Source organism: Mytilus trossulus, chromosome 6 (assembly GCF_036588685.1).
Source record: "Mytilus trossulus isolate FHL-02 chromosome 6, PNRI_Mtr1.1.1.hap1, whole genome shotgun sequence".
Classification (NCBI taxonomy): Eukaryota; Metazoa; Mollusca; class Bivalvia; order Mytilida; family Mytilidae; genus Mytilus; species Mytilus trossulus.
The window spans coordinates 41,483,787-41,499,371 of record NC_086378.1 but is presented as its reverse complement, the minus strand read 5'-3'; the positions used below and the strand labels follow the sequence as shown (position 1 = coordinate 41,499,371).

Here is a 15,585-nt window from a genome sequence, read left to right as displayed (position 1 = left end):
TGTGTAACAGTGTATATGCTTACATTTTATAAACATAATGTGTTTCTTACACGCTCTCTCTCTCCAAAGGTATGCCGATAGTGGAATCCAGTGATTTTGTATTGAATGCTACGTTAGGACAATCAATTTCAATGAAATGCCATATATGGTCGTACCCACATCCATCTTATACAGTGTGGAAACTAGAGGATAGTTTGTTATCATCAAGTTCTAGGTAAGGACTGTTCTTTATTTCGCGTCACTCCAAGTTCTGTAGATTATATGTGGAATAATTACAATTCCATTTTAAAATGTTTAATGTGGCATATCGTCTTTTTAAAAGTATAATAGTTCAGATGTCATCAATTAAATTTTGGTCCCTATACTTCAAATGTGATACCAATTATAGTAAAGAGATAAACAGAACAATCAACCTATCAATCAATTGATAATTCAGTCAGTCAAATCAAATAATAATTCAAACAACGAAAAGATTTATTCAGTGTAAAACGGGCTGTAGGGTTAAAAAATGGTTTAAAATCTTCAGAAAAAATTTATTAACTATTGATAAGGAATTTTCTTTCAATTCGCAACGTCAGTCATAAAATATTAGCATTACGTCAAATGATGCATTATAAGATTACAACACATGGGAGACGATACTAAGGGGGTATATATTAAAACATAATCATTAATTTTTTTTAAGTTTTGAGAATTTTTGAACATATCGATTGTGTTTTCCCTTATTTGATAAACAACATTCATTTTATTTTACCTCCTATACATTTCTAGGAACATTTAACGATGAATACGAAATGAAAGTAAATGTTTTGAATGTCGAGCTGGTTTCTGTTATCATATCCGCCATCTTGTTTACATTGATAACAAACAGTATTTCTGTCGACATCGTATATCGTAAAATTTTAACCCCAAGAGCCACTATCGGAAACCCTCTAAATCAATCAAATGATTAAAGGAAACAGTAGTATACCGCTGTTCAATAGTCATAAATTCACTTAGCAAGCCCAAATCCGGTTCACGAACCAAAACCGAGAAAAACACATCAACTATCACGAAAAAGATGAAAACAACGGAACAACATAAAACACATAACTGCTACAAAGCGTTTTCCCGTATATGCAAATTATAGAAGAATTGTGAACAAAAATAAAATAAAATAGGACTTTGTCTTCAGTTTATTAATAATTAGTTATCCACGGTTTAGTAAGAGGCGCATATAGACTGCTTTATTTCTGAAATCGGAGGGAGCGTAGAGGATATAGCCATTAGACATATATTATCACTCTGTCTAACCGACAGTTATAAGGATAATTTGCCCATTCGTGAAAAATCAAGAAAAATGGGTCATGTCAAACTTGTAGCACCCGGTTTTGTCAATGTGTACGGTTATGTCTAAATATTTAACACAAAGCTGACCCGTTTAGGTATAGGAAATAACGCATAATCGCACGACGAAAATTAAAATCTGGCGTTCAATAGAAGTTTGAGGGATTGTGGGGAACCAATTTATTTCAGAGGATAATTGATAAGCTGTTTGAATCCATAAACACTTAAATTTCTGCTGTAATTAGAGTTTTTAATTCTAATTTCAGTTTTGTGTTGTGTTCAAACTTAAATAGTGTACGACCTTGAAAATTGAAGGACGAACATTTGATATATACTTTCCGTGACAGCATGATGGTTTTCTAAATGATCTACTCTACCTAAAATGGGTATCAGTTTGATCGTTTGAAAATAAATATTTTGAAACTAAATAGAATTGAGAATAGAAATGGGGAATGTGTCAAAGAGACAACAACCCGTAGTCCATAGAACCGACAACAGCAGAATGTCACCTACAGGTCTTCAATGCAGCGATAAATTCCCGCACTCGGAGGCGTCCTTCAGCTGGCCCCTAAACAAATATATATACTAGTTCAGTGATAATGAACTCCATACTAAACTTCAAATTGTACACAAGAAACTAAATATTAAAAATAATACAAGACTAACAAAGGCCAGACGCTCCTGACTTGGGACAGGCACAAAAATGCGGCGGGGTTAAACATGTTTATGAGATCTCAACCCCCCTATATCTCTAGCCAATGTAGAAAAGTAAACGCATAACAATATGCACATTAAAATTCAGTTCAAGAGAAGTCCGAGTCTGATGTCAGGAGATATAACCAAAGAAAATAAACAAAATAACAATAATACATAAATAACAACAGACTAATAGCAGTTAACTGACATGCCAGCTCCAGACTTCAATTTAACTGATTGAAAGATGATGTCTTCATCTTATTAAAATCAGGCATAATCCTTCCCGTTAGGGGTTTAGTATAATATCATCATAACATATATGAGAAGAACATAACCCGTGTCATGCCAACAACTGGTTTTAAAATAAATGTGTTTAGGTCCGATGCAAATACCATATAAGTGAATCAATATAAACGCCAAAATATGCAATCTTTAATGACCTGACAACAGTATCGTAACTATATCCCTCCCCAATAAGTCTATTTGAAGGTTTTGTTAGCTTCTGAGGTGAATACTGACATTTTTTTGCTTGATAAAGAATATTTCCATAAAGAATTGGATGTGAAATACCTGAACGTATAAGACGTCTGCATGTTCAGCTATATTCACGAATGATGTCCATAAACCGATGATATAATTAAGTGAATATTTTAAATAGTTTGTGATATCGAAAACCTATTGTGTAGTAATTATTCAGTAATACACAAATTTCTCTCGTCTAAATCTAACGATGTTTAATACAAGAACGATTTCGTCAAAAAGAATTCAAAATAAACAGCACTGAACGATCTAAATGTGTAACCATTTCAAATTTGACAACGGTAGAGTAGTTACAACAGAGTCTGCGTATTTAATCAACGCAAACAAACGGCCGTTAAAATATAATTATAAATGTTGACTAAAGTTAACTATTTGAACGTGGCTTGGTTCTTTTACATTCCTAAAAAAATTAAGCAATTAAAATTGTTATATTTAAATTTAATAATTAGTAATATAACCCAAATATGAAGCACTGCATGGAGTCGAACTACATCTTTTCATTTATCCCATTTGATGCCAAAGTTGTTAATTTTCTTATCCAAAATCTTTCCCGAATGAGTCTATCCTCCCTAGACCAAAAGAGTTGTGGTCAATGATTCTAATGGTCAGTCGATTGAGATCTGCCTTAGTGTTGCCAAGGTATCTAAAAATGTCGACTGGGAAGGAGGTCTGATGACCGTCATTCGTTTATGAAACGGCTGTTCCGATACGCTAACATACTGTTTACCACATTTCACTGTAGGAGTACACAACATTAGTAGTCTTGAAATTAACATTGCAAAATATGGTGTATTCTGTACCAGCAGAGTGACTGTAAAAAGTCTGGGTAACCAGTATTTGTTGGCAAGTCAGACATCGTTTATTTCCGAAACCTTTGCAAGAGCGCACAGATGAAGAGCTTGCTTGGTAGGATAAATCAGCTCTCGCCAGCAAGCTTTTAAGGCTTTCGGGCCTTCGGAAAGCCAGTACAGGTGACTCGGGACAGATCTTGGATAGTTTAGGATGTTTTTCGATTTAAATATATGTTCCGGACCATACGAGTATTTGGACCATACGCGTATGGTCATGATCATATGGGTATAATACTCATATGGTCTGAGAAAACGCATATGGTCCGACCGTACGCGTATGGTCAGGCTAATTAACAAAGTTTACAGGTAACACCTAACTCTAAAATCAAAGGTCATTTCATTATATACAGTCCGCCAAAAGTTAAGCACCACCTATTTTCATTTCATAGAATATTTTTTCAAATTTAAAAAATCAATTATTTCAAGAAAAAAAGAAAAACCATCATTTAGCAATTTTGCTAATGTATACCATAAACAAAACAGAAATGTAGTTTTTGTCACTTATGAAGGTTCTATGCATATAGATTTTTCCTTCATAGAAATAGTGTAAATTACACAATTCAGAAACAGAATTTAAGTTTCACTGTGATTTTATTTTTTTACAACAATTGATCACCCAATATTATTAAAATTTTCTACACATAAACTTTGGTATGTTCGGCAAATTTAATGTCAATATTTGAGTCAATTGCACGTGTAACAAACTCTCTTCCGGTACAGTTTCATAACACGACATATCATTCTTGGTTCAAGCCTTCAAGCTTTTGTTTAGGAAATCTGTTGCATTAAACAACAAATGCTACTTTTAAATCGACAAAATATTGTGAAGATGGATCTCTGCGATTGAGATTTCCGCCAATGGCATTTCAGACATGTTTGATAGGGTTTAGTATGGAGACGTGGAAGCCTAAAACATAGTGTAAATGGCTTGTTGCTCTTTGGACTCGGTTAAAATCCTTGACCTGTGTGTTTCAGCGTTGTCGTCCATGTTCAAGGGTCCTGGTAATATTGACGCCAGTGGGGGATTATTAAAATGAGGGACTACAATGTTGCAAGGCACCAACTCTCTGTATGTCTGTCCGTTTATGTTACACTGCAGAATACGCATACCCAGCTTATAACGGTATAAGAAGCAACTTCCGTACTAGAACACCACCAGCACTGAATGCAGTCCCTGTGCAAATATTGTTTTTGGTCACATGCCGTTTTGTTTCCCCGCGAAAGTCGTATTATGACGTCTACTGGCGGTAAAAGAAATTGATTACCATCTGAACAATGAGTGTTTTGTCAGCTTCTTATGTTCAAGCATAAATATTCATTATCCCATTGAAACCTGATGGTAGAGTGCCTACCTGTAAGTACAGGTCTGTATACACCAAGACTTGCTCTTCGGTTGCCTCTTTGAAGTCGACGGACCAATGTACGAATACTAACACGACCACCTTGTGAAACAGTGTATTTGAAAACGCGCAGATGACCTTTGATAAGAGGTTGCCTGACTGCTTTATCGGAGTTCATTTTTTTTGGTCGTAATGATTTTTTTTAATGTATATTAAAGGTAATTCATAACACCAAACATAAATATTTTTTTCGCAATAGTTATAAAAATATTGCCAGTTATATTTCGGTGGTGCTTAACTTTTGGCGGACTGTATATTATAATAAAAAATAAGCAGTTTCATGCATTTAATTTTACTCACTATACTCACTATAGTAAACACATTTTAAACATATAGTCATTAACGACTTGTTGTTACGAGTGCATGGCAATAGGTCGACTTAGCTAGATATTTCTATAATTTCTTAATGTCTGTTAAGGAATTTTATGAGACCGCGGTATCACTGCACGCAGCTGATAAGAAGGCAAGCTTTTCGCTCGAATGCAAATGGTTTAACTGGTTCAAATGGTTAAAGGGATCGTGCACAAACAAGACGTGCAAAGGCAGAAAAAGTTATGGTACCGTGTGGCAGTAAATGCCATCCTAAGCGTAATTTAAGGAATACAATTCGCGATGAAGACTAACTGTGGCATCACTATTTGATTTTTATATAGCCTTTGCATTATAAAATTAATACATTTGTATGTAAACATCATTGTTTGTTTTTTGATAAAGTTTATCAATATTTGAAATATACCTTATATGGTCCAAATACTCATATGGTCCGGCCCGTTAATATCCAAACCAGTATATATATACTCTTATGTTCCGACCATACGTTTACGGTCGGACCATATGAATATATGCATATGGTCATGACCATACGCGTATGGTCAAAATACTCATATGGTCCGGAACACATATATATAATCTTGAGATAGTATACGTATGTATTAAAGATGGTTAAAACTCATTCCTTTGAATATGAAAATCAGAAACGCAACATGAAGATAATTAACAAAATTAAACAGAGACCGAGGCTTATATTCCTGATAAAAGCGTTGCAAGACTTAAACTTAGATTTGTATCTGGTAGGTAATAATCTTGATATTAATTATATTTGATTTATTTCAATAACAACGTTAAGTATTTATTTAATTCGAATTGCAGATACAAGACTGAAATAACGGGTTTAAACCCTATAGAACAAAATTCTTTGCTGACTATTTCGTCTATTACCACTGATGACTTTGGTGTCTATGCATGTAGAGTGTATAATACTCTTGGATCTGCTATGGCTATTCATATTATACAAGGTAATGAGACTTAACCTTTTTTAAGTTGTAATTTGATTTGTTGTTTACTAGCATATTGATCACCAACCTTTGCATTCTATAGTGTATTGACAAGGGAAAAGCGCTAATCTTTTATAATTTTCCCAACTATGAAAAAAGGAAGATGTGGTAGGATTGCAAATGAAGCAACTTATTATCAGAGACCAAATAACATTTTGTTATAATAAAACACCCATGCAACCACGCATCCAATATTGCATGATAGGACCCGATATAGAGACGATGGATTCATAATATATGATGGAACATCAGATGAAATTATAGATTTAATTTATCTAGCAAATGATTGTAAACCCTCATTAAAGTTCACCTATGAAATCTCAAACGATAAAATGTCGTTCTTAGAGGTTAATGTAATTAAAGGTCCAAGATTTACAACACATGGCATTCTTGACCTTGAAATACATTTTAAACAAACCAATTCTTATTTGTTTCTACACAGAAATAGCTGTCACCACAGCATGTTTTCAGAGGATTTATTAAAGGTGAAGAAATACGGCAAATTAGAAACAAAAGTGACCATAACAAATTAATAAACAAAGTGAAATTATTAGATAGGGGTTATGATAAAGTGGAAATAGATGATAGTATTACTGATGCTTTATCAATTGACCAAACTAAATTACTACAACCAAACAATTAAAAAGAAAAACTAAATTTTTCATTAGTTTTGATAACTAAATACAATCCAAATATACGTAAAATGAAGAAACGTATAATGAAACACTGGCATTTATTACAGTTTGACGAAGATTGTGTACAAATATTCCATACACCAGTTGCCTATAGCAAACACAAGAGTGTTGGAGATATGCTTTGTAGATCAATGTTAAAGACGTAAACATAAAATTGACAGTTGGACCCCTGATCATGCTGATGATGGCTCTTTTCTGTCATAATAACTAGATCTACGGAAGAAGAATTCAAATATATATATATATATATATATCAATATTTAAATGAATAATTTTCATACATGATTATATTAAAATAATGCATCTTAAAATGTCCATCCCAAGCTTAACTGCCAAAACACTTAAATAGTGTCGGGTCCTACTGCACTTTACCGAGAATCGTATTTTTGCATTTCCTGTTTGATGGAATACAGTGCTAAGTTATCGTTCCGGTGGATAGAGCTTTTAGCCATGAGGTAAAATACTTGATGGCCTGATTTACTTTGAAAAATTCCAGAAAATAATGTGACTCATTTAAACATCATCCACAAGGACAATTTCTAACTGCTATCTTATCCCCGCCTATCAACCCACGTGAATGTGAGCGGATTTTGTCTCAAGGTTTATAACATGTGTAAACCTAAAAATTCCTCAGCCACCCGATGTGTGCTCAACAAAGGCACGTAGCTAAGAGAATCACTTCATGTGAACTCAAAAATGTTTTTGAAGAAATACTAAAAATCAAAAATTCCGATTCTACAATAAAAATGAACGGAATGAATATAATATGCAGTAACGCATATTATCAAATCAAGAATAAATCCTGTTGGCGAAAGACTTGAAATTTATACCAACGCCATCAGGCAAAAATTCAAAAACTGAGACGTTTAAACAAATACAACATGATGGATAAAATTAATTTAATCTAATCCCGCCTGGCAGACCAACAGGTAACGGCCTTCAACAATGAACAAAACTTTAACCGCATAGTCAGTTATGAAAGGCACAGAAATGAAAAATGTAAAAATGCATTTTACTGACAAAAAAGCTTCATTTATTAGAATAATGGTTTAATAATTGTCAAAAGTGAGAGGTAAAATCGTGTTACTTATTTGCATTATTAATGATACTTTTTTAGATGTTAATGAATGCAGCTATAACCCTCCATGCAACCAGGGCTGCAAAAATAATATTGGTTCCTACATTTGTGTGTGCAATGATGGATATGCCTTTACAAATGACAGTTTGACTTACTGTGAAGGTAGGTTTGAAGACGATGTACTTATACTTGTAGTTTTATGGTGATGAATTATTAGAAATTAGAAATATCAATTGTTTGAAGATCATTTGATTTTTGTACTGAACACCACGATTTTTTTTGCTTCGGTAAGTTTGAGTAGTGGAATAAGTTTTGATTCATTATACTGAAAACTTATGTGTTTATTAATATGTTTTGAAAACTGTTACCTTAAAAAACACCGGTCGATTTTGAGTACATGAATCATATACTCGACTTATTATTATCATTGTTACCTTGTAACCTTAACTTTTCTGTTTTCCTGAAAGCAATGAATAATTTTCCACGGGAAATTTAGCCAACAACAATCAATAAATCAATTCGATGTACTGCTTTACTTACTATTCATCAGTTATAATTGTTATTAGTCCTTACAAATTAACCTGTGACATCATTAATGGAGTCTTTAATAAGAATAATGTTGTCTATAATCTAAGGAGTAGGGGCTATAATGGTCCGAGAACACAGTTATTTCGTAGTGCATTTCTTTAAGACAATACAAGTAAATGGAAATTTAAAAAAAAATCGGCCCTTTCTCAATTATAGTATTTTTACAGTAAGGTTTACTACTTTTGGGACACACTATATTGAAATTGTAGAAATAGTCATCATCTCTAACTCAAAATATGAACATTTTATGGTAAGGGGTCTTGGAATTCTTTTGACAGCTTCCGAAATGCTTATTTTTAACCTTTTCAGCTGGACCAAATAACTACTATACTTTCAAATTCTTGAACCATTTTCTAAAAATGTAGATCAAATCCCCTACCTGCTTTTCGAGACATAATAAATGAAGATATAAAATAGGAAATGATATATAAAAAAAGACTAGTAACAAACTGTCCCCACTATGGCCTACATTCGTAGACAAAGGAAATCAAGAGAAGATAAACAACTGTGTTCACGGACCTAAGGGCATAAAAGGGCCCAAGATTTACAAAACAATAAAAGTGTAAACGGAACAAATTTTTCTCCATAAATTATAAGAATATAAGTCTATGATTTTTATCCACCAAAAATAGGTTTAGTTACGTCACACTTACGTGCAAAAGACGTCATAATCAGAAAGATAAGTAAAAATACAGAAATAAGGATGTTTTTCAGTACGTTTTGACCCAAGCACCATTTTGAAATTTTCAAGTCATATGAAACGAGTGACTGGTGAAAATTAATGTCAATCATTTCTTGAACCAATGCATGCATTTATGATTTTATTAACAGAAGTTTACCGATTTTCATCTTTGTAAATAATCAATTAAAAAGCATGGATATTCAGGTAAGCACGTGTATAACTTGTACAATTAGATGCAGTTTATTTCAACGACGGAGCGATGTTTACGTTTGTTGACTCTCTCTGCAAATTTGGTATTCCTCTTCGCACTTTTTATAGAATGCCAAAATGAGGTATATGGAAAATATGTCGGTGAATTGTTGTTTAGAAGCCAACAATAAAAAAAAATTAAACTTCTTCTTATTTGTAGCTTATTAATCTATTGCAATAACAAATCATAATATCTAATAAAATTTGTAGATTTAGCTAACGAAGTCCTTATATTTGTATACAGTAACATTCGTTTATATTGGGAAATTGTTTTAAGGTTGAATAGGCTACAATTAAAAATTGCTCGCCGGTCCCTTTCTGTGATTACCATTAGATAACGCTGGTTCATTTGCCAATCTTTTTTTTTTATCTTTATTCATTGGTTCATTTGCCAATCAATCTATCATCAAGAGAAGATAATTTTTTTCAAATTTCGTTCATAGTCTTCTTCAAAAATGATGAACGGTTCTTTATATTGGTATGTTATCATTTTAAACGTTTCAAATTTATGAAGTTATATTCGTACATCAATGTTTTTGATACACCAATAACAAAAACTGAAATATATTGAATGTATACATTTTGTAATTATTCAAATTAATATCAGAAACGTAAACTTAATTATAAAATAATGAACCTGTTAAGGGGAGAGAATACTCTCATAACTTTTTCGAATTGGCACATAATACAACGGAATGTCACTCTTGCATACAAATGGCACATCAATAGAATAAATTAACAGCGCAATAGTGCTCCACCTTCAATGATGATTCTAAATTATAAATATAACCAAAAGTTGTTAATCTATAGATAGTGAAGATTAATGAAAGCTAACCCACTGTAAAAATATTTCTTTGTAATTTTTTTAAACTTCCTCAGGAAAATGATCGAGTCACTTGACTTTCAAAGCTCAAAATTAACGTTTTTACACAATATTTGAATAAAGTAGTTAAATATTATTCGCTTCTCAAAGTGTAAGACGCAATAAAAATCGTATGCTTGCACCATCCTACCGAAATACGGATTTAATTAAGTCCTGAACATTTCGACATAAATATCAAAATCGGTTTGACCCAAATCACAAGTACGTGTTAAGATCCGACTAAATACCTATTTCCCGATATGGTCAGGTAAAATTGCTATTATAAATTAAAGAATTTTCTTCAGAAAAAAGTGTATGGACGTAAGTTGTATAATAATAACTAGCCATTGAGTTATAAAAAAAAAAACCAACGTATGCATCATTTTTTTATATCTTTTATATGACATCAACATTTTAACAAGTGCATAGTTACATATCAAACTTCCGCTAAAAATATTTTTGGTGCAAGGTTTGTGCGATAGCTTATGTTATATTTTTTTCCTAACTCAGCATTGCAATAGTACACTGATAAATGAGATCTGTTCTTCCATCAAAGAATTTATTTGTATATTCTTATAAAAATCAAGAGATATGGTATGATTTCAAATGAAACAACTATCCACCAACGTTATAATTAGGTGGATGTAAGAAATTAAAGGCAACCGTACGGCCTTCAACAATCAGAAAAAGTCCACACCGTATGATCGGCTATAAAAGACCCCGACAATATGAAACGTTCAATTTAGTAAACTTACAGCCTTATTTATTCTAACGTGAATCTACATTTTCGATTATAAATCAGTAACGTATAATTCTATCAATATTTTCGTCGGATCTATGGTTTATGATTAAAAGGGAGGGAAGTAATTCAAGGTAACAACAAATATACCCTAAACAGATTTAAAAGATTTGATGCTTAAATTTACATAATTTGTAATGAACGTGATACTTATTTTGAAAATCATGTCATCTTTATTCAAATTTGATATGTCTTTGGTGAAAATAACTATTGAGTACATGCTTCATAACATTGTATTGCGACAAAGTAAAGTTATACAACGGAAACCGCAAAATCGTTGATTTGATCAATTATAAAGGAATATTACTTCAGAAGGGTGAAATTGACCCAATCTCACTTCACCCTAAAACAATCTAGCTTGATATTTCTCTGGGTCTGGGGTAAAAAAGAAAGATGGAAGATACCAAACGATAGTAAGGTAGCCACAAATACAACAAAGAATAAAACAAAAAATTTGTATAAAAAGAGATAAAAGTTTTAAGATCACAGACACTAATGACCTATCATCCAGGCAGTCATACGTGTGTCTAACCACCTTAGTAAAATTAAACCAACTTCACCTGCATATGTAATACAGTATCCAAGAGCTTGCAGCTGATCCGCAGACTTTATTAACGTTACCAGTGTCGAAAGTTAATAAACCATGTGTATGTCATGGAACGTCTCGTACTTTATCTAAAGAAAAGGTCATCGGAAGGTAACAATACCTTGTTGATAAATATCATGTACACAAAATATTATATATATTATAATAGACTTTAATTATAGAGCATGTTTTCGTACATAAAACTAGAACATACCCGTGATATCTCGGGTTCTTGAATGAATTGAAGTATATAACTATGCGTTAGCCTTATTTTAGTATTAGTATTGTCATATGATAAAGTCATGCTGATTATAAGATACACAGTTTCCTCTGATTTCTGTTGAACCCGTCGACCTGGAACTTATCAATTATTGGTAATATTAATTATTTGGAAAACAAGAGGTCCTGGAATAGAGTATGTTTAATCAACAGTATTGTCCTATATTAGCTATAAATAAAGTTGAATAATTTGATTCGCTTTTTAACGTCATGCCCCCTAACATTTGAAAACGGTACCTAAACGCCTTATTTTAAGTCCAGATTTTTAGTATTCGTATTGTTATCTTACTGTTTAAATTACTACAATAGGGATCAATTTGACAATGATTGAATTTAGTAGTGTCAACCCTGTGACTATGACCCGTGTATATAGCAAAATCCTAAATACACCGTTTGGTGTTGCGCTTGTCAGATGCGGAATATACAGATAAGGTAATAGGTAACAGGTGAATATACTATTGGTATCGGTATCGGATTCGACCCGGAACTTGTTAATTATTGGCAATATTGATTATGTGGAAAACAAAAGGGTCTGGAGTGGTGTAATTTTTAATCTACACCAGTGTCCTATATTAGCTATATATAAAGTTGAATTCTTTTATTTGTCGTTTTTACCCGATGGCGGCTGACAAATTGGACCTATTTTAGTATTATAGATGTATGGAACCTGTGTGAAATTATTCTGATAACAAGTTTCGAGTATTGCAAAATACTATAAATATACTGTAAATATAAATGTTAGTAGTTAATCATTCCAACATTCGCGATTATATAAAGTATCAAATCCTGCCTTTGTCTCCAGTCAACATCCTACTTTGTGTTTATTTATTAACAAATTAAAGTTCATCTCCAACATAATTTAGCTAATATATTACCTGAAAGTGTTTTAAACAAGCCATACTGCAAACGTTGTGTGTTTAAAGTTACCAGTCTGATGCATGTATTCACTAAAAGTTATATTATTGACTGCTAACAACTGGTGTTTGCATACTTTCCACGCACAGTTATTTTTATGTACATTTAAAAAAAAAAATCCTAGCGTTTACACGTTAAAATATTAGATATATGACCAAGGGGATATGCATTTTTCTCTATTTTTTACACTTATATATTCTCTCCTGGCAGCATCATCAACCAATTAAAACTGAAAGTGACGATCAACACGAATCAATCAAATAAAATATCTCAAATTATATAAACAAATACTTTAAAAATGCTTTTTCATTTGTTAATAAAATACCTTTTTGTACCATATACTCAATTCAGATTGTATGAAAAAAATATTTTCTTAAGCGGCAAAGATCGCTCTTTATCAATTTGGTTCAACAAGAAAACTCAAACACATATACATTTGAAAGTTAAAATACCTGAACATGAGAGAAGCTTACTAACTTAATAGGGACCTGAAGAGTAGGCGAATTTCTCTAATATCAACTGGGCTGGGGGGGGGGGGGGGATATATATTTTTGCTCAAAAAAGGTTTTCAAAAATTATTTTTTTTACAAAATCGGTCCATTTATCTACCGTTTAAAATTATTCATATAGGCTCCTCATATTTAATGCGTTTAACTAAGGTTTTTTGGCAAAATAAAGATTTTTTATCAGTACCACAAGCTGATTAAGAGGTCAAAGATAATCAAAAAATGTAGAAAAATGATTGTTTGCAGTCTTCATCTTCGTGAACCATTTAGAAATATTCATTTTATTACATGTTTTTATTACAGATATAAATGAATGTATCAAACCAGACACACAGACCTGCTCTCAAATATGTACGAATTTAAATGGGTCATTTTTATGTTCCTGCAAGGATGGATATACAATTGAAAGTAACAATTATGACTGCAAAAGTTAGTAGCTTATTTAGGAATGAAACATAACCTTACGCTATAAATCATTAACTTTTTATAATGCAAATAAGTGTTATTTAGACAAAATAATATTTATTATAACATTCTTTTAAATAATCGCAGGTGGTATGTTTGTAAGGAAACTTTTTGCCGTTTTCTTAAATACCTTTTTATTCAGTTAACTTCCACATGGGTATATACATTTTTAGGTTAAACGGATAGTAGCTACGATTTTCATTAAAATTACTTTTTTAATCTAAATGCCGGATTTTGTACAAAAAGTTTAATAAATATCATTAAAACAACTACTGGTCACTTTTGATTTATCATTTAGAAGCTTTCGAACGTTTAAAACCTAAATTTATTTCTTGTCTATAGATAATAATTCGATGTTAAGCCCAACCCTTATTCATGTGACCTATGTTGATTTGAACTCTACAGTTCCCAATGCGCAATCGCACATTGTGCCCCGGTGGGAAACTTGTCGAACAGGGGAATGTTATCGCGAAAATGGTACGTGAATTTACAGTTGCTGCGAGAAAAGAAACAAAAAAGAGGTGCAGACATATTATTGTAAATTAAAAATAAAAAACGGCGATGAGATCGGTTATTAAAATCACTCAAAACACCTGCGACGCAGGCTAAGTCAAACAGAAGTAGCCGACGGTTTGCGTAACTTAACTATTACTTCAAAATTCCCGATCATGATATGAAAATAAATCGCAACATGTTCATTATTGTCAAAGATATGTTAACAAATTTACGGGCAGGAATCTCACACCTTAGAAGAAATTAGAAATCAACTTTCTACAATTTAGTATTATTCTCCACGTGTATCCTTCATGAGGCCCCTATTCTACACACAAACACGTGTTGACGTTATCGGCATGGTTTGGTCATACACATGTAATAACAAGTGTATAATATCGCCATTGTTGGAGAATGTTGGGTTGGAATAATATGCCGGTTTTTGTTATATTTTTTATTTACATAATTTGGTAAATGGCGTCAAATATGTACGTTTAATATAAAGTTATTAGCAGGTACGTAAGAAAACAAAAAGCACGTGCTTATATCTATTTATATCTTGGTTAGCTCACTGGCTGTGTCGGCAAAGTTCGGGAAGTAAACCCGATGCATAATTAATGAGGTGAACAGGCACGCAAAACGATATGAATTATCAATTATTAACACTTCTGTAGTTTATGAAAACATTCTAGCGATCTTATTGTTTATTTTTAGTCCATATCTTTGATATTTGCAGCTAAAAAACTTGTCATAATTTTGTCAAAATCGTAGCTACTATCCCTTTAAATACATAATCATGTTGTGTACAAGTTGCGGTTTTATACATGTTATAACCTGTACTGAAGGTTTGTTCATGTTATAACTTGTAGAATGCCAAAATATAAGTTATAGCATGTAAAAAAGAACCTTAGATAATGCTTTAAATTTGGGTTTAACTTGCACACAATTTTAAAACAAAGTTCAAATATAGCCGAATATACATTTGAAATTTATTAAATAAAAAATAAATGGTAAGGTGTTTTTTTTCTTTCGAGCACAGTGATCTCAGAGTTTCAGAAATGTCTTATTGCTTAACGGCTTATGTTAGTATAATACATTTTCAAGGAATTGTATGTTTTATGCAGTCCACCATGGCCTTATGCAGCTTAAGTATTCAGTTGAAACTCACAATTAAAATTCATCAGCTTAGAATACTGAATAATGTTCGTTGACTACATGTGTGGTTTAAAATGTTTTTAGCAT

The 15,585-nt window shown here is 32.2% G+C and overlaps 1 protein-coding gene across 1 annotated transcript in view; it reads left to right on the top strand.

Annotated features, from left to right (window-relative positions):
• Nucleotides 1-15,585, top strand: part of LOC134721351 (fibroblast growth factor receptor 2-like) — a 250,008-nt gene that overhangs the window by 95,434 nt on the left and 138,989 nt on the right. The window contains exons 8-11 of the mRNA XM_063584292.1: nt 70-214; nt 5,963-6,108; nt 7,960-8,082; nt 13,690-13,815. Coding sequence (XP_063440362.1) covers nt 70-214; nt 5,963-6,108; nt 7,960-8,082; nt 13,690-13,815 — 540 coding nt within the window. The remainder of the gene's footprint in view (nt 1-69; nt 215-5,962; nt 6,109-7,959; nt 8,083-13,689; nt 13,816-15,585) is intronic.